The sequence below is a fragment of the Sus scrofa genome, chromosome 9 (assembly GCF_054392235.1).
Source record: "Sus scrofa isolate SSC_HxYL_T2T_F1_AM1 chromosome 9, Sscrofa_HxYL_maternal_Yorkshire_Landrace_v2.0, whole genome shotgun sequence".
Lineage (NCBI taxonomy): Eukaryota > Metazoa > Chordata > Mammalia > Artiodactyla > Suidae > Sus > Sus scrofa.
Window position 1 is genome coordinate 27886867 of NC_139391.1, and position 20815 is coordinate 27907681.

Here is a 20815-nt window from a genome sequence, read left to right on the forward strand (position 1 = left end):
TGTATGTAAACAAAGAACTTGATGGGGAAATTGTTAGGTATAACTATAAAAAATCAAAATATTTGTATAAAAACTAGAATTAATAATAAATGGAGTAGAGGACTTAATTATAGAAAAATGAGCAAAGAAATACATAAAGGATGGCCAACAATTTATACAAAATATTTAAACTTTTAATAGAAATGCAAAATAAAATAATTAAAACAGCATGGGTTTCTGTTTCATAGCGACAGAGTTATTGTAATTAATAATGATCTGTATTGGCAAAGACATGTATTTATGATAATAGTGTCAATTGATGGAGCTGTTTTTGAAGCTACTTTACTGTGTTCAAAAGCCTTTAAAATACGAAGATTTTAAAATTTTAAAATTGAAAAAATAAATATTTTAAAATATGAATATTTTGATCCAGTAACTTAGTTTTTCAGTAACTAGTTGATCCCAAGGAAATAATTTATTAAGTCTGATTGTGTGAGGGATTGTTCACAGTTCCAGTGGAAAACATAACTTAGATCAATTTTTATCTCAATTTATTTTACACATAAAAAGATTGAAAAAAATAACCCAAAGTGATAATCATTATCTCTCGGTAGTAGGATTATCAAGTCATCCTTCTGTTAGTTGTATTTTCCTGTGTTTTCTACAGTGAATATGTATTATCTTTTTTTATGTTACTATTATAATCAAACCTTCTGAGGGGCAGAATGCTTATATTTTTCCTAAATAATAAAAAAAAAAAGAGGAAAAAAATAGTCCTTTTTGTACTTGACTGTTTTAAGCTCTATAATTGGATTTTGTGATCCTATTAGTAAAACCAGAAAGATGGATTGTTAATAATGTATTTCGGGACGGTTTTTGAATTTTATACAATTAGTTGAATGTTTTTAACATTTTATAAAATCTTTGAAGTGTTTTTACCATGGCATTGTGCTTTTTACTTTAGTAGCTAGCACATTTCAGAGACTCAAAAGATGCCCTTAAATGGATTTTTTAAGCAATTATCATGTGATAATAATTAACATTGTATTGTTCCCAAAGCATGAGCTCCACTGTACCCACCTGTCAATTTAATTTTTTTTTTGTAGTCTCTTTAGGGCCGCACCCGTGGCATATGGCGGTTCCCGGGTTAGGAGTTGAATAGGAGCTGTAACCGCTGGCCTGTGCCAGCGGCCACAGCATCGTGGGATCCAAGCCGCGTCTGTGACCTACACCACAGCTCGTGGCAACACGGGGATCCTTAACCCACTGAGCGAGGCCAGAGGTCTAACCCTCCTCCTCATGAATGCTAGTCGGGTTCATTAACTTCTGAGCCACAGCAGGAACTCCTTAATTTTTATTTTGATGTTATTTGTTTTCAGTGAACTATATATATATATAAAATATCTTATAGTAGACATGTTTGTATTTGGCAGCTATATTTTCTGCTTTGAAGAATCTTCAAGATAAAATTCGACGTTTAGAACTTGAGAGGATTCAGGCAGAAGAAAGTGTGAAAACCTTGTCTAAAGAAACAATTGAATATAAGAAAGTACTGGATGAACAAATACAAGAAAGGGAGAATTCAAAGAATGAGGAATCGAAGCACAATCAAGGTTGGTTTAATTTTGAAGGAAATGAAACACTATCAAAACAATTATTTAAAATTATTCTGAAAGAAATTCCACATAGGGTTTTCTAGTGCTTAGTATCTGGAGGTTAATTTTATGGGTCATGATAAAATTACATTTTGCTCAGGTGCGTTTTGAGGAACAAGTGCTAATGTCCTGTGTTAGACTGACTGAATTCAGGGCAGATTGGACTAACATACAGAAACAGGCTTAGAGCATCTGAAAAGGGCTTCTAGAGCGCCTGGAAAATATTTGTTATATATGCTGTAGATTTATGTTAAACAGCTTGTTAAAACTAAAACTGTTCTCTGAGCAAACTAATTTCTGCTTTTCTTATGTATTCTTTTTAGAACTGACATCTCAGTTGTTAGCTGCAGAAAATAAATGTAATCTTTTAGAAAAACAATTGGAATACATGCGTAATATGATAAAGCATGCAGAAATGGAGAGGACGTCTGTATTAGAGAAACAGGTATGTCACTTCACAGAGTCAGTCTCAAGAACAATTAAAGAGAGGAGTTCCTGTCGTGGCTCAGTGGTTAACGAACCTGATTAGTCACCATGAGGCTGCAGGTTCAATCCCTGGCCTCGCTTAGTGGGTTAAGGATCCGGCATTGCCATGAGCTGTGGTGTAGGTCGAAGACGCGGCTCGGATCCCGAGTTGCTGTGGCTGTGGTGTGGGCTGGCAGCTACAGCTCCGAATTCAACCCCTAACCTGGGAACCTCCATATGCCACCAGTACGGCCCTAAAAAGACAGACAAAAAAAAAAGAGAAAGAGAAAATTAATGTAAAGACCTTTTTTTCTCAGTGAGGAGTAATACTGCTGTCATAAACAATTCTTCTATCTTAAAAGATAATAGTACCAATAGTTCATTTTGAAAAACTGCTAGTGGAAGCTTTGAGAAAAATGTGATTTTTTTCTTTAAGCAAAACTATGAAGAGGAGTTTCCTTTGGGGGAGCTCCTCACACGTACTGCCGTATTCTCTGCACTCAGCTTTGATAGCTTCTGCTTTTGAACAGTGTTGACAGCCCAGGACTGAAATTACTCGGGATCAGTTATGGTGTCCAAAAATTTGTTTTGTCTTCATTGTTATTGCTGTATTTGATAGAGTTTTACTTAGAGTTTTTACTAAACTATACATTTAGTTGTGTTTTCAAGTCATGATAAATTCTTTCATACATTATTAAAAGTGTAAATAAGCATGTTATGTACCTCTCTACCCCTTGAGTTTGTTAGACTCAGCACATTTCAGGGTGATTCATACTTTGAAAAAACTCTCTACAATTGTTATTTTAACAAAAATATTTTGCTGTTTTCACACCAGAGGTATTTTTATTTAACCTGCAATATCAGTCTCAAATATATTTTTAAAAGCATATCTCCTTTTCCTATTAGGAACCTAGAATTTGAATTCCTTATGAATATCCCAGTTTCTAGCCATCTTAACTTTATGATGCAAAAGTTGACTGTTTATATGCTTAACATTTCGCTGGATACCATGCAGTATGAAAGAAATTAAATGCTTTCCACCTCAGTCAACTTTGCATCATAGCTGGAGATGTTAGACCTAAAAGAACAGTGTGAATGATAGCACAAGAACATTTTAAGTAGATATTTCAATAATTAATTCTCATGTGTGCTACAGGTCTCTACTATGCCACTGAATTTATTTGTGATCATATTTTTTTGTTTCCAGTTGGGTCCTCTTCAGCCCATCTATTTTTGTTGTTATTTTAATGTACCATTAAACTTTGGTTTTTATTTCCTCCTTTTATCTCTTTGAACACTATAAAAATTCCCAGTCTTGGAGTTCCCCAGTGGCCCAGCAGTTAAGGATGCAGCATTGTTACTGCTATGGCTTGTTGTCACTGCTGAGGCTCAGGTTTGATCCCTGGCTCAGGAACTTCCTCGTGCCATGGATGCAGGGCCTCCCCCCACCCAAAAGAAATCCCAGTCGTCTTTAAATTAACTGATTTTTCTTATGAGAACTGTATATGTATGTTTACATATTTTTTATGATGAGCCCATATTCTTTGGAATTATTTATATTGGGAATTCCATTCTTCTAAGTTGAGTAGGCAGCCTTATAAAGTGATGGTAGATTTGCCTTTGCTGAGGATTTCTGGGTTTCCCTGGTTCTGATCTGCATTTATGATGCCTTTTGGCTTGAGGTTCATGAATTGGGCAGATGGTACCTTGTGTGAGATTTATGTCATAGTCCTGGTATGCCTTATACAGCAAGGCTAGTTTTGCCTCATCTAGTATTTGGCTTCAGTATTTGTTCAGTTGCTTTTGAATTCTTTATTTATTTATTTATTTATTTTTTGTCTTTTTGAGGGCCATACCCGTGGCACATGGAGGTTCCCAGGCTTAGGGGTCCAATCAGAGCTGTAGCCACCAGCCTACACCACAGCCACACCAGAACTAAGCCACGTCTGCGACCAACACCACAGCTCACAGCAACACCGGATCCTGAACCCACTGAGCAAGGCCAGGAATCGAACCCGCAACCTCATGGTTCCTAGTCGGATTCGTTTCTGCTGCACCACGAGGGGAACTTTATCTTTTTTCATCTGCAGGTTTCCCTTTCTTGTCTTCAGATTTCCTATGTAATTATTATTTCTGTGTTTTGTCTAATATTTTATGTGATGGGATGGGAAAGCAGATGGTCAGCTCAGTCTGCCACATGATTGGAAATGGTAAAACATGATGTACAGTAATATAGCAGCTGTCTTCATGGGGATACTCCAGTTCTCAAGTTAGAAAGCATCCATGAGACAACAGTGAGATGTCTTGACTAACACATCTATTAAACATATATATGTCTTTGAACTAAGCCCTGTTTTCATCATTCTATTTTGAATAGCCTGTTTAATAAGAATACTGAAAGTAAAATATGATTTTTGCCAATTTTTAGCTTAATGTATTCTTTTAAGGGCCGTATCTATCTACTAAGGTGATAGGGAATTAATAGTTCACATAAATTCCTGAGAAATTTATTGCTTTATATTACTTGTCATATTCAGATTTCTGTTAGTAGGATACCACTTGCTATAGACTTGCTGTATATGAGCTCACATGCTTAGTGTTTTGGCTTTTTACCAGTAGACCCCAATTTCACATATTTCCTCTTCTTATCCTAGTTTAATGGTATATTCTGTGACTATCAGTCCTTAAATCTGATAGGTTCCAGTCTTTTCAAATCATTGACTAAACCTGAAAAAAAAATATGGTGGATGCTTTGCATAGAATTCAGAGGAAGGGGAATTCTTGTCGTGGCACAGTAGTTAACAAATCCAATTAGGAACCATGAGGTTGCGGGTTCAATCCCTGCCCTTGCTCAGTGGGTTAACGACCTGGCGTTGCCGTGAGCTGTGGTGTAGGTCGCAAACGCGGCTCAGATCCCGCATTGCTATGGCTCTGGCGTAGGCCAACGGCTATGGCTCCAATTGGACCCCTAGCCTGGGAACCTCCATATGCTGTGGGAGCGGCCCAAGAAATGACAAAAAAAAAAAAAAAAGAATTCAAAGAAAGTGTAAATGATAGATACTAGAACTGTAATTATTGCCTTAAGAGGTTAACTAATTAAGAGAACCAGACTACTTTTAAGTATTTGTGTGTAGCCTGCATATCTAGTAAATGCCCGCTGTCACAGAGCATCAATGAGTCTCACTGCAAGAAACCAAATGTTATGAGAGGAATATCATAAGAATGGGATTGATTGCACTTGTATTTATTGGTGTTCCTGTGGTTTCATCTTAGTATTGTTTTCTTAGAATTCCTTTGTAGTATCTGAGTGATTCTATGAAAGGCCAGACAAATAGTGTACAGCATCGTACTCTCAGTGTTGGTTTTTCAGTTTTTTGTCAAATCATCATGCTGAATTTATATTGCTTCCTAGGTTTCCCTAGAAAGAGAACGGCAACATGATCAAACACATGTTCAAAACCAGCTTGAAAAATTGGATCTTCTTGAACAGGAGTATAACAAGCTTACCACAATGCAAGCCCTTGCAGAAGTCAGTGAAAATCTCTTGTACTCATCAGTGCATAATTTAGTTCTTTTGTAAAATCACTCATTGTATAATACTGGATATTTTATAGGGCAAAGAGCAACTTTGTAGCAAAGAAACATGTAGGATTTTTTAAAAAGAGGAAATGTTCATATTTTACAATCTTAATGTACATAAGGAAGGGGTTCTTTTTGAAAATGTTGACAGATTATGTCAACATTTGACAGAAAATGTTGTTGAAAATGTTTTTGAGTACCCTTAAGGCTTCTGTTCAAGTTATTCTCTGTACTAATTTTAGTTTTAGTTGAGCCATTTGAGAAGTACTTAATACCACTGAGACTATAAATTTCCAGATTCAGCTTCCATGTAGCCTGTATTCAGTCATAAAGAGCCGTGTTCTTTGGTCATAGATTTTACCCATAATTCTGTTGAATCACACTGGAGAGCCGTGGATGCTGGCAAGCCCAGAGCCATTACTAGAGTGAACTCACAGCATATAATTACTATGCTAAAACTTTATAACACATTTCTGTGTCTTATAGTAAAATTTTACAAGTAGACACTGAAACTGTTTTCACTCATCACTTTTAATATTTTTATCCCTAGAAAAAAATGCAAGAGTTAGAAGCCAAACTCCGCGAAGAAGAACAGGAAAGGAAACGTATGCAAGCGAAGGCAGCCCAGGTAAGTTAAAATGTGAGCAGGTAGGCTCCTTACATTTCATATTACTCTTTATATATAAATAGATACGTGTGGGCTGCTTCAATTATTTATATTTTGGAATGGTCCTATATGTAAATTTGCAGACCCTGCTTAATATGGAAAATTATAACATTTTTACAGACAACAAGTAAAAGATGAGCAGTTCTTTAGGGTTTTTCAAATTGTGGGCTTCCAATCAGCATTTTTTTGTCTTTTTTTTTTTTTTTTTTTTTTTGTCTTTTTTGCCTTTTCCAGGGCCGCACCTGCGGCATATGGAGGTTTCCAGGCTAGGGGTCTAATCAGAGCTGTAGCTGCCGGCCTGCGCCACAGCCACAGCAATGCAGGATCCAAGCCTCGTCTGCAACCTACATCGTAGCTCACAGCAATGCCAGAACCTTAACCCACTGAGCAAGGGCAGGGATCGAACCTGCAACCTCATGGTTCCTAGTCGGATTCATTAACCACTGAGCCACAACGGGAATTCTACCAATCAGCATTTTTTAAAAAACTAATACACTTAAAAATATCAGAGACTGTATACATAGTATAATAGATAATCATGTAAAACTCGTTTTAGTTACTATCAGAAATGTTTGAAAGCTTCATTCAGAATCCTACTTATGGGAGTTCCCGTTGTGGCGCAGTGGTTAACGAATCCGACTAGGAACCATGAGGTTGCGGGTTCGGTCCCTGCCCTTGCTCAGTGGGTTAGCGATCCGGCGTTGCCGTGAGCTGTGGTGTAGGTTGCAGACGCGGCTCGGATCCCGCGTTGCTGTGGCTCTGGTGTAGGCCAGTGGCTACAGCTCCGATTCGACCCCTAGCCTGGGAACCTCCATATGCCGCGGGAGCGGCCCAAGAAATAGCAACAACAATAACAACAAAAAAAGACAAAAAAAAAAAAAAAAAAAAAGAATCCTACTTATGGAGTTCCCATTGTGGCTCAGATGGTTAAGAACCCAATGTAGTCTCTGTGAGAATGCTGATTTGCTGGCTTCCTTCAGTGGGTTAAGGATCCAGTGTTGCTACAAGCTCTGGCATAGGTCACAGATGCGGCTCGGATCTGGTGTTGCTGTGGCTGTGGTATAGGCTGGCAGCTGTAGCTCTGATTTAGTCCCTAGCCTGGGAACTTCCATATGCCATAGGTGCAGCCATAAAAAGAAGAAAAAAAATCTTACTTGTAAGTGCTTCCCTTTTTTTTGGTAGCCTTGAGACACCGGAAGTTGAGATGGTATGCTGCCCAATAGGCTGTGGCCCATGCTAATTCACAAAGGCTACCATGTAAGGAAAATGAGCTCTGCTCGTTCCTAGCCTTGAATTTGATCCCTGGCCATGGCTATCAGGTAGAAGAGTGAGGCAGTGCGAATTCAGAAACATTGAGTTTCTGTGACCAACCAGAACTGCATTTCTAGAAGATAAAGCAACATTTCCATACCCAGCAAATCTTATGCACTAAATAAAATACTTCCATTTATAATGAAGACTCTTCCTATATGAGCTTATTTATTCAAATAACTCTCATGTATTTCCCTCCCCTTTCCAAAGCTTTTAAGTTTTATAACATTTACTACGTATATCTTTTCTCGTAATGTAACACAGGAAGCAGGTCCCAATTCCACAACAGTTAGGAGCCTGCAGTTCTGGCTGTGGCCAGATGCCGGCAGTGTCCTGGGCTCACTTCCTAAATGTGCTCACAGGACTGCAGACCTCTGTTACCTCATCCTTGTCATCTTGTCTGTTTCTTCCAGTGCTTCCCAGAGTTCATTGAAACCTGATAGATTTTCGTTCTCAAATATTTACCTCTTGACCAATTCGTATGTATTTTTTACCTTCCTATGCTGAGTTACAGAGTCATGTGGCTTTATTTTGGACCACCAGCAAATTTTGAAATGACTTAATTTCTTTCCCCATTCCACTTTGGGGTAGGCAGGCCACTTTGCTGTGTCTCCGTTTCTTCCTATAACATACAAACTTTCATGTTATGCTTTATATGTGTTGTGAGGGCGAGTTCTATCATCCATGAAATACAGAATTAAACAAGTTCATTATTTTATAAAGTAAAAAGAAAATTATTTTATGGTATTTTTGTTTTGTATTTAGCAGAAAAAAAGTTGTTACTCATGATGTAATATCAGTGGTTTTCAGGTTCCACTAGTGAACACTACTACAGTGGGAAAGCAGCGGCCAGGGTGATAATGTGGACCCAAATCTAGCTAACCCTCATTTGTGTAGTCTCAGGCAAGGTATTTAACCATTAGAGCTTGGGATTTACCACTGATAAAGTGGTCTTCATTTTATATCTTCATAATGTTGGAGAGCTCAAACAGAAAAGATGAGGGAAGCACTTTAAAATGTTAAAATTCAGGAGTTCCCCTTGTGGCTCAGCAGTAACAAACCCAACTAGTATCCATGAGGATGCAGGTTCGATCCCTGACCTCGCTCAGTGGGTTAAGGATCTGACATTGCCGTGTGCTGTGGTGTAGGTTGCAGACATGGCTCGGATCCCGTGTTGCTCTGGCTGTGGAATAGGCCAACAGCTGTACTCCCATTCGACCCCTAGCCTGAGAACTTTCATGTGCTGCAGGTACAGCCCTAAAATGCAAAAAAATAAAAAAATAAAAATGTTAAAACTCTGCTGCATAAACATATGATGAGTACTGGGAAGAACTTAGAAAATTGAAATTGTTCAAATTTTTTTGTTTTGTATACTATTGAAACTCACTGACTTCATAGGTTTTTATGGAATCATAACTATTCAGTTTACTATGTATAAAACGTTAGATGTGTGGGAATGTAGATGCTCCTGAGAGTAGAAATCCCTGTGTTGCTTTTGTCTCTGAATAGATTCTATCCCAGTCATTGGGGGAAGCATTAGTAATGATCTCAGTATTTCTCTTAACTAATCCATTGGTTCTGAGTGTTTGAGCTCCATCATAATTTCCTGACGAACTTTAAAATAATTTTAAAATAAAGATTTCTCCAACCTGAAATGTTTAAAATCATGAAGTCGGGAGAGGCAACTGACGATATGAATTTTTCCTCATCTACTCCAATTGTGATACATAGGCAGATTTGAAAACTACTATGCTAGACAAATACACACACACACACACACACACATACATATATGTACGTATGTATGTAATTATATTTTTTAAAGGAAGTTGAAACCAGCACTCCTTGTTTGAAATCCTTAGTAATTGTGGAATTGCTACCATAGTAAACTAATGTAGTTACTATGCTTCTAGAGAAAAGGGCTTAAAACACCTTCTGACATACCTTCCAGTTCTTCTGGACATAGATTTCCAGTTTCTTTTTCTTGTATTGTTAAATGTATGAGTTTTTAAAAGAGGAAATGTATTTTGCTCTCCAGCTGCTTTGTGTCTAGCACTGTTGTATATGCCATGCGTGAAGAAAACATTGATCCATTGGTTTGGAGTTAGAAATATTGCCTCTAACACATTAGATATAATTTAAGGACCAATTGCAAAAGAAGGAAAATGGAGCTAAAGGGTTCCAGGCTAAGTGAAAGGTCAAATTAGAACACAATCCCCAAGATGAAATGAGAGACTGGCATTGGTTTTAAATATTGGACAAATGTTGCTGATTTGGTTCAAGACAGTTACACAGCTGTGACGTGTTTTTCAATTAGATACCGCTACAGGTTTTTAACATGTGTTTACATGGCACATATCAAATTTGAATCATAGCTTTTATTTCTGTAGTATTAACTTTAGGCTCTCATATTTTTCCTAGTTGCAGACTGGCCTAGAAACAAATAGACTTATCTTTGAAGATAAGGCAACTTCATGTGTCCCCAATGCAAAAAGAATTAAAAAAAAGAAGTCAAGGCCATCAGAAAAGGTATGAAAACAGAACCAGTAAGTCAAAGTGCTGATTATTATATGGTATAGTTTAGGTAAACCATATGGTAACTCAACCTTGGACAAGTAAATCTCTTTCATTATCGTTTCTTCATTGGGAAAATGGGAGTAAAGTCTACTTCTAAATTTTCATCCTGACAGGGAGATAATATAGATAAAGCCATTTTAGAACTACATAGCATTACACAGATGTCAGTTGTTACTATTCAGTATTGCATTAATTACCTTTTGCTCTTAAAAGTTTGTGTGTGTGTATGTACACACACAACACACACACACAGAACTTCTCTGCTTAGACTATAACTGCTATTTTATCAGGTACTTTTTCTTTCGTAGCCTTTCCTAGGCTAGAATGCATGTTGACAAGTATTATTAGGAGCTCCAGACCATAATGCCATCAGAGGTAAAGCTGATGTTTCAGATTAGTTATATATAGTCATCTTTTATCACCATGTGAGTAAAATTGCTTTTCTTTCTTTTCCATGCAGAAAGGTTCTAGGAACTGTTGTGCTGCACAGCCACATTATAGATTATGCTTGGGTGATATGCCATTTGTAGCCGGGAAGGTGAGTTGGTCCAACTCTAGATTTTTTGTACAACTTAGATCTTTTAATTAAATTCGTTCATCTGCCTGTATCCCTGTAAATTATGCAAACATTTTTCTGCTTTTTTACCAATGTGGATCATAAGATGTGGGAACGAGATGAAGGAAAGGTTTATGGGATGGGGGGTGGGTGGGGCAGAGAGAAAACTAGGGGGTCACTTTAAAGCAGGTAAAAGCATACGTGGATAGGAAGTGATGAACAAAAGCAGAGACCCTGGTTTGGAGAAGGTGTGGTTGCAAATAGGAAAGGGAACGGGAAAGTATATTTTGTAGCCTTGGATGTTTAGTATCAGCCCTGTGGATTTGTTTGTAGATGTAGATAGATGTTTAAATGAATAGAAATCACATCCTCTTTGTATCATATGCCTATTACTTATAGGATTCTTTCTAAGAAGCAGTCATACATAGACTTGATTCTTAATTCCTTTCCTGCTTAAAAATGTAGAGATTGTAATTTTATCAAACATCAACAAGCACTGATGGTTTCTAGGAAGTGCCTGACACTGTGTTAATTTATGCCTCTTTTTCATTAATGTTTGTGTTGCTGGTTATTTCATGTATAGAGCTTTGAATACTCAACTAGATTATGAGTTCAAGAGGCTTGGGGAGTAAATTTTAAGTTTATAGATCTGTTCATTTATTTTAGGCCCACAGTAAATCCTCAGCGAAAACTTGGGGAATGAACTCTTTCCCAGCTTTTCCACTTGCCTGCTGTAGATGGGTGAGGCACAAATCCCTTTTGAAAAGTTTTGCCCCTGGCTCTGTACCATCCTTAACTTTACATTTAACCTCTTCTCAGACTGCATACCATCTTTTGGCCTACATTATTTCTTTCATTTCTTTCTCCTAACCAAAGTTCTTTTAGTTTGCCATAGAATGTTTGAGTTGGGTAGGAAACAGTTTCTCAAAGGACATCCAGCTGCATCAGAACCACTGATGGTGCATTTGGAAAAGCAGATTACAAAGCCCCACCACAATTCAACTAAATCAGAATTTTCTGGATGCGGGGCCTAGAAAGTATATTTAATGATACCCCAGTCTCAGTCTCATGTTCACTTAGATTTAGGACCCACTTAGTACTGTTGCCTGTCCAGTGTTTTCATTGTGTAAACCTCCAGAATAACGATTGTATACTCTGTCCAAATGCATCTCCTGATGAGGCCGCATTATACCTCAATCGGCCCTTCGCATTTCTCAACAGCTTCATTTGAAAGTTCTTAAGTGAGATGAAATGTCACTATAAATTCTACTCGTTGGTCTTTTTTCTGCTCTCAGAGATCCACATAGACCAAATAAACCCTTGATTATAGGAAAATTTAAAAACTTGAAGAAAGCTTTATCTTTCTTATCTCTTTATCCTAGGTTATAAACAATTACTTTTCTTCAGCTGTTCTTCATAAGATGTGCTCTATGAGTTTCGTTATCACGTCATCACTCCCTTTCCTTCCTGAATCACATATGGCCTTCTGAGTGTGTGATGAGCACAGAATTGTCTTTGTTTTGTCACGTTCTGTATAATCTGTTAACTCAGCCTAGCATCACATTAACGTCACAGGGAAGCCACAGCTTCCCTTTCATTCATTGATTTTAGAGCCAACTTAGTAACAGGTCTTTTGTACAGAGAAATTTTTTTTTCTTTTCTTTTTATGGCCTCACCTGTGGCATAATGGACGTTCTTGGGCCAGGGGTCAAATCGGAGCTGCAGCTGCCAGCCTGTGCCACAACCACAGCAATACTGAATCAGAGCCGCATCTGAGACCTGCGCCGCAGCTTGTGGCAATGCCGGATCCTTAATCCACTGAGCAAGGCCAGGAATCAAACCTGCATCCTCGTGGACACTATGTGGGGTTTTTAACCCACGAGCCACAATGGGAACTCCTATACAGAATTTTTAATCAAATAAAACACTCTACACCCTATCCCACGTTAGAGTCTGGTTCATTCTTCCATTATGTTTGTGTTACCCCCAAAGTTAATTTGTCTGTCTTTGGTGATACTCGTTGAGATCATTAATACAGAAGTTGAACAGGACAAGCTCAAAGATAAGGCTTTTCGACCTGAGCTTTTCTTTTAAAGTTGTAATTTGTACTTTTTGGGAAATAGTATTCAAACATATAAGAATGTGCTATCGTTTAAATGTTTCCCAAATTATCTGTTGTGGAAGACCTGTTATTATTTTTAATTATACATTATCATAAACCAATGCATTTATAAAATGCAACAAAAGTAAATAACTAGAAAAAATAAAATTTAAAAGGCAAAATACAAGTTCCAGTTTTTTTGAAGGTTGTGGTAATTTCTGCTCTAGAACAAAGTGATTCAGTTGTGCATGTACACACATCCATTCTCTTTCAGGTTCTTTTCACACATAGATTATCGCAGAACATTGGGTAGATTCCCTGTGCTATACACCTGACCCTGTTGGCCAGTCATTCCATGTGCCTCTGTGCATATGCCAATCCCAAACCCCCAGTCCATCCCTCCCCACCCCCACCTGTCCCTTTTGGTAACCATAAGTTTTTCAAAGTCTGTGAGTCTGTTTCTCTTGTGCAGATAAGTTTATTTGTATTGTTTTTATTAGATTCCACATATAAGTGATTTCATGTGATATTTGTTTTTGTCTGTCTTACTTTGTATGCTGCACATGGCATTATTTCTGTACTTTTTTATGGCCGAGTAGTATTCCATTGTATGTATGTACCACATCTTCTTTATCCTTTCCTCCGTCAGTGGACATTTAGGTTGTTCCATGTCTTGGCTATTGTATATAGTGCTGCAGTGAACATTGGGTGCACGTATCTTTTCAAATTACAGATTTCTCCAGATGGATGCCCAGGATTGGGATTGCTGGATCATAAGGTAGTTCTATTTTTAGCGTTTGAGGAACCTCCATACTGTTTTCCATAGCAGTTAGAGCAATTTACATTTCCACCAACAGTTTAAGATGGTTCCTTTTTCTCCACACTCTCTCCAGCACTTATTGTTTGTAGACTTTGATTATGGCCATTCTAGCTGGTATAAGGTGGTATGTCACAGTAATTTGGATTTGCAATCCTCTAAGAATTAGTGATATTGAGCATTTTTTCATGTGCTTACTGGCCATCCGTATGTCTTCTTTGGAGAAATGTGTTTAGGTCTGCCCATTTTTTATTGGGTTGGTTTTTTGATATTGAGCTGCAAGTGGTTTTGTATGTTTTGGAGATGAATCCTTTGTCATTTGCTTCATTTGCAAATATTTTCTTCCATTCTGTGGGTTGTCTCTTGATTTTGTTTATGGTTTCCTTTGCTGAGCAAAAGCTTTTAGGTTTAATTAGGTCCCATTTGTTTATTTTTGTTTTTATTTTCATTACTCTAGGAGGTGGATCTGAGAAAGTAATTGCTATAGTTTATGTCAGAGTATTCAGCCTATGTTTTCCTCTAAGAGTTGTATAGTATCTGGTCTTACATTTAGGTCTTTAATCCATTTTGGGTTTATTTTTGTGTATGGTGTTAGGGCGTGTTCTAACTCCGTTCTTTTGCATGTAGCTGTACAGTTTTCCCAGCATCACTTTTTTTCTTAATGGTTACACCTGCAGCATATGGAAATGCCTAGGCTAGGGGTCAAATCGGAGCTGCAGCTGCCAGCCTACGCCACAGCCAGAGCAACTTGGGATCCAAGCCATGTCTGCAACCTATACCACAGCTCATGCAACACTGAATCCTTAACCCACTGAGCAAGGCCAGGGAATCAAACCTGCATCTTCGTGGACTAGTCAGGTTCTTAACCTGCTGAGCTACAGTGGGAACTCCCCCAGCACCACTTATTGAAGAGACTGTCTTCCCCATTGTATATTCTTGCCTTCTTTGTTGTATGTTCGTTGACCATAGGAGCGAGGGTTTATTTCTGGGCTCTCTATCCAGTTCTCTTATCTATGTTCCTGCTTTTGTGCCAGTAATACACTGTTTATAGTATAGTCTGAAGTCATGGAGCCTTATTCCTCAAGCTTCATTCTTCTTCCTCAGGATTGCTTTGTCTCTCTGGAATCTTTTGTGTTTCCATACAGATTTTTTTAAATTTGTTGTATTTCTTTGAAAAATGCCAATGGTAATTTGATACCAATTGCGTTGAATATGTAGATTGCCTTAAGTAGTATTGTCATTTGGACAATATTGATTCTTCCAATCCAAGAGATGGTGTAACTTTCCATCTGTTTTTGTCATCTTTGGTTTCTCTCATCAGTGTCTCAATAGTTTTCAAAGTACAGGTCTTTTGTCTCTTTAGGTAGGTTTATTTCTAGGTATTTTATTCTTTTTGATGCAATGGTAAATGGGATTGTTTCCCTAATTTCTCTTACTGATCTGTCATTGTTGGCATTTAGACATGCAGTAGATTTCTGTGTATTAATTTTGTATCCTGAAACTTTACCAAATTCTTAACAGTTTTCTGGTAGCATCTTTAGGATTTTTTATGTGTAGTATCATGTTATCTGCAAATAGGGATAGTTTTGCTTCTTCCTTTCCAGTTTGGATTTTTTTTTCCTTTGATTGCTGTGGCTAGGACTTCCAAAACTATGTTGAATGAAAGTGGCAAGAGTGGATGGACATCCTTGTCTTGTTCCTGATCTTTGAGGAAAATCTTTCAGCTTTTCACCATTGAAAATGATGTTAGTTGGGGGTTTGTGATATGTGACCTTTATTATGTTGAGGTAGATGCCATCTGTGCCTACTTTATGAGAAGTTTTTATCATAAATGGGTATTGAATTGTATCAAAAGCTTTCAAAAGCTTTTTATGCCTCTGTTGAGATGAGGGTATGGTTTTTATTCTTCAATGTGCTATAACGCATTGATTGGTTTGTGGATATTGAAGAATCCTTGTATCCCTGGGATAAATCCCACTTGATCATGGGATATAATCCTCTTAATGTACTGTTGTATGTATTTTAGGTAGAAGTCTTGTGTCAGATATGTGGTTTATAAATATATTCTCCCAGTCTGCACCTTTTCCTTCATGCTCTTAACAGACAAAACAGAAGCTTGTTATTTTGATGAAATCCAGTTAATTGATTTTTCATTGGTTTTGTGTGTGTGTGTGTGTGCACGCACACGCATCATGCTTTTACTGCCTAGACTTAGATCCTACAGAGGCTTATGTTTTCATTTATGGTTCATAGTTTTATATTTTACATTTAAATTTATGATCCACTTGATTTTTTTTTTTTTTTTTTTTTTGCTGTGCCCACAGCATGTGAAAGTTTCTAGGCCCAGGGGTCAAACCCACACCACAGCAGCAACCTGAGCTGCATCAGTGACAAAGCCGATCCTTAACCCTCTGCACCACAAGGTAACTGCTAAAGTAATTTTTGTATACCGTGTGAGACTTACTAGGTCCAGGTTTATTTTTCATTGTTCCATTGATATATATGTTTGTCTTTGCCAGTACCATACTGTCTTGATTATTGTAGCTCTTATAGTAAGTCTTAACATCAGGGAGGGGATCATTTCTTTTTCAAAATTCTTTTAGCTCTCCTAGTTCCTTTGCCTTCCCATGTGAATTTAATGTAGGGGGAAAAAAAAACCTTATTGGTATTTTTACAGGAACTTTTATTATACCTACAGATCAGTTTGGGAGAATTGATGTCCTTATTATGTTGAATCTTTCAAGTCATGAGAATGGTATATCTGAATTGTTTTGATTTCTCATTTCTCTCATCAGTGTTTGTAATTTTCATCATTATTAGTCCCATACCTATTTTATTAAGTATATATTCAAGTTTTTTTGAACAATTGTAAATTGTGTTGTGTTTTAATTTCAGTTTCTACATGATAATTGCTAGTATATTTGAGTTTTATATGTTGATCTTACAGTCTGTGACTTTGCTAAATTAATAGTCTTAGGATTTTTTTTTTTTTTTTTTGTATTACTTAAGCTCTTGTATGCAAAGAAGCATGTCATCTGTAAAGGGGGATAGTTTTATTTCTTCATTTTTGTGTGCCTTTTATTTCCTTTCTTGACTTAACTGCACTGGCTGGGATTTCCTATATTTTGTTATAAGTAAAGAGCGATGGCAGCGGACATCTTTGCCTTTTTTCCCGTCTTGAGGGGAAAGCATTCGTTCTTTCACCAGTAAGTATATTAGTGGTTGGTTCTTTGTCTATGCTTTTTGTCAGCTTGAGGGAATTTATCTCTGCTCCTACTTTGCTGAAAGTTTACACCCTTAATGGGTGTTGGGTTTTTTCAAATGCTTTTCTTCATCAAATGATATGGTTATGTGATGTTTCTTTTTTACCTTGTTAATATGCTGGAATACATTGATTGGTTTACAAATACAGAACTAACGTTGCATTCCTAGAAAAACCCCCACCTGCATGTGGTGTATACTTCTTTGTATATATGTTGCTGGACTCAATTTGCTACCTAGGAACAAAAACTAGGATAAAAAGAGCATCTGTTTAGCTTAGCAGAGTAGTTTGCAAACCTGATCAGAATCAACTGGCAGACATTTAAATATGCATTAGCCTTGACTCCACACTGATCCAGTTCAGAGTGCTGCTTAGGAATCTGCATTTTAAACAGTCTGTCTAACTGGTGCTTATGGAGCCAAGTTGGCCCAGCCATCTGTTTGTAAGTTGAAATGGCACATCAAGACTAATGTTCAAAACAAAAACAAAAATTTTGAGAAGGTTAATGGGGTTTTCCTGTTTTATGTGACAGTCTTGAACTTAGGGGTTCCTACTATTTGATGATAGAGAAGTAAATATAGTAACAATCCCTCCACCTGGAAGTATATAACAAACACTATTAAATAAGTGAAATAGATGCGATGTCATAGGTGATCTGAGGGTGAACCAATTAATTACCTGGCGGTTTTAAGAAAGTCTTTACAAATCATATGTTTGAACCAGGCATTAAAAATGGTATAAAAATAGGCACACAAAAAAATGGAATCTGCAGGAGTTCCTGTCGTGGCGCAGTGGTTAACAAATCCGACTAGGAACCATGAGGTTGCAGGTTCGATCCCTGCCCTTGCTCAGTGGGTCAAGGTTCCTGCGTTGCTGTGGCTCTGGTGTAGGCCGGTGGCTACAGCTCCGATTAGACCCCTAGCCTGGGAACCTCCATATGCCGCGGGAGCGGCCCAAGAAATGGCAAAAAGACAAAAAAAAAAAAAAAATTTAAAAAAAGAAAAAAAAAGAAATCCTTTGGAGTTTCCGTCGTGGCGCAGTGGTTAACGAATCCGACTAGGAACCATGAGGTTGCGGGTTCGATCCCTGCCCTTGCTCAGTGGGTTGACAATCCAGCATTGCCGTGAGCTGTGGTGTAGGTCGCAGATGCGGCTCGGATCCCGCGTTGCTGTGGCTCTGGTGTAGGCTGGCAGCTACAGCTCCGATTCGACCCCTGGCCTGGGAATCTCCATATGCCGCGGGAGCGGCCCAAAGAAATAGCAAAAAGACCAAAAAAAAAAAAAAAAAAAAAATGGAATCTGCAGATACAGTTCATTCAAATTAACAGAGAGCTGTTAGGAGGCAGCAGGACATGAGTCGAAGGAGAAGTTGCAGCCCAGTGCTACAGGGCCTTGTTCCCTGTGCTGAGGAGTGTTGGCATTAGACATTAGAGTCAGGGAGTGTAACACAAGGATTCCAAATAGGAGAACAGCACAATCAGAGTAATATTTTAGGGGGATAACTGATAGCACTATGGAGTTAAGAGACTGAAGAGGGGTTGGAAGCAGGGTAACAGCTGGCATGTTCTTCCATAGCTAATAAAAATGGGCAGTGAGCCAAGTGAATGACCATCAGGTGGAGAGTAAGAGGCAGAGTGGAGATATTCCAAAGATTTGATTAATTGATTTACTGTAGATAAAAGTTTTGTATCATAGACTTTTTTTGCAGGGGCGAAGAGGATCTTTTTACCCAGGTTGGGGGTAAAAAGAGAACATTTATAGAAGATGTGGCTTCAGTTAATTAGTTTGCATTTTCTCCAGTCCACCAGCCCCAGCCATGCTGTGGTAGCCAATGTTCAGCATGTCTTGCATCTAATGAAGCAACACAGTAAAGTCTTGTGCAATGATCGAGTAATCAACAACGTTCCTTTGGCAAAGCAAGTGCCTTCACGAGGTGGGAAAAGCAAGAAGTCAGCAACGCCTCCCTCCTCCAGCAGCATTAATGAAGAACTCTCAGAAGTCTTACAGACTTTACAAGATGAATTTGGGCAGATGAGCTTGTGAGTTTCAATTTCTTGTATTTTTAACTACATTTAATTCTAAGACATTTTAACTTTTTGGTGACTTTATTCTTTCATACTTCAGTACTTTAAGAAATACTTGTTGAACACAATCCTTGCATCAACCGCTGAACATGCTACTGAGACTTTAACAAAAATAGCTGTTCTAAATCAAGTCTTGTTTTTCTGTTACTATTAAATGTTTTGAAGACCAGGATTTACATTTAAGTTTTATTTTCTTGTTTGGGAGCATCTCATACATTGAATTTACCTAGACGTGACTGATATTTAGGAAGTGAGTGAAGAATGAGATATCTAGACTGCCCTTTGCTACACATGTAAGCTCTTGTGGGAGTGGCACGTATATAAATAATTAGCTCTTGGAAATTAAGAACTCTTTGCATTTGCCTCCAGTACCTTTTTTGGACTTTTAAACTATCTCTAATAATACGGAGATTTGTGCTCTATTTTAAAAAATTGAGTTTGTTTTTTAATGCACAGAGCAGTGGTCCCATGGTGAGAGAGGTAGTGGACTCAACCAGGTAACATAGGAAACTTAAGCCCTCCTTCTGTTTTTTATATAGTGACCACCAGCAGCTTGCAAAACTTATCCAAGAATCACCAACTGTTGAACTGAAAGACAACCTAGAGTGCGAACTGGAGGCATTAGTGGGAAGGATGGAGGCAAAAGCCAATCAGATAACTAAAGTTCGAAAATATCAAGCCCAGGTAATTCCATTTTCCTTTACTTGTTTCTAATGATTGAAAAACAAGAATGAAACAGAACAGAAACTATTTTCTTCAAATACATTAATTGACGACACTATAAGTACATCATGGATAGACAGCTATAGGAAGTAGGTCTTTAGTGTAGACATGAATTAATTGTGCTCATTAATTATTAACTGGTATTTTTTTATCATCTAAAATACATCTTTCAAGTACTAAATATATTTAATATTTTATATGAACAAACTCACCTGTGATGAACTTAAATGACTCTGAGTCTCTTTTTTTTTTGGTCTTTTTGCCATTTCTTGGGCTGCTCCCACGGCATATGGAGGTTCCCAGGCTAGGGGTCGAATCAGAGGTGTAGCCGCTGGCCTACACCAGACCCACAGTAACATGGGATCCGAGCCGCGTCTGCAGTCTACACCACACGGCAATGCCAGATCCTTAGCCCACTGAGCAAGGCCAGGGATCGAACCCGCAACTTCATGGTACCTAGTCGGATTCATTAACCACTGAGCCACGATGGGAACTCCAACTCTGAGTCTCTTTGAAAGAACTGAGAAGTTCGTAATTTCTAAAGGAATAAATCGGATATAAACAAGTGAAAAAAATCTGTACTTACAGTTATATTACTATTTATATTAAATTAGTAAAACAGCCATTTACTTAGTATCTGCTAAGCGCAGTGGGAAGTCACACTAAGGGTTTTCATCTAGAGAGAAGTGTGATGATTGAAGCATTTAAGAGATTACTGTGACTGCCGGGAGGTGGGTGGAGACAGACCAACCGAGGCTCAGATCACGAGGCCATTTGCACTTTATCAGAGGTTACTGGTGACTGCAGTTGGGAGAAGTAGACAGATTTGAGGTGAGTCTTGGAAGTAGAAGTATGAGGACTTCTTGCTGTTGGATGTCATGTGTAGGGAGAGGACAGTAGAACTGATGACTGCAAAAGTTCACATATTAAAAAAATAGGAGTTCCCGTTGTGACTCGGCAGGTTAAGAACCTGACTAGCATCCATGAGGATACAGGTTCGATCCCTGGCCTCTTGCTCAGTGGGTTCATAAGGGTCCAAC

General features: G+C 38.0%; 1 protein-coding gene across 7 annotated transcripts in view; it reads left to right on the forward strand.

The window, feature by feature from the left end:
• CEP57 (centrosomal protein 57) overlaps window positions 1–20815 on the forward strand; it is a 45430-nt gene that overhangs the window by 22572 nt on the left and 2043 nt on the right. For 2 of the 7 annotated variants that reach the window (XM_084975789.1, XM_084975788.1), the window contains 8 exons: window positions 1413–1592; window positions 1958–2079; window positions 5512–5632; window positions 6229–6306; window positions 10078–10185; window positions 10694–10771; window positions 18769–19007; window positions 19592–19736. In XM_084975789.1, coding sequence (XP_084831915.1) covers window positions 5537–5632; window positions 6229–6306; window positions 10078–10185; window positions 10694–10771; window positions 18769–19007; window positions 19592–19736 — 744 coding nt within the window. In that variant the 5' untranslated portion in view covers window positions 1413–1592; window positions 1958–2079; window positions 5512–5536. Of the gene's footprint in view, window positions 1–1412; window positions 1593–1957; window positions 2080–5511; window positions 5633–6228; window positions 6307–10077; window positions 10186–10693; window positions 10772–11455; window positions 13059–18768; window positions 19008–19591; window positions 19737–20815 lie in introns of those variants that run through there. The other 5 variants (XM_021062689.2, XM_084975783.1, XM_084975786.1 and 2 more) reach the window with 3 other exon arrangements.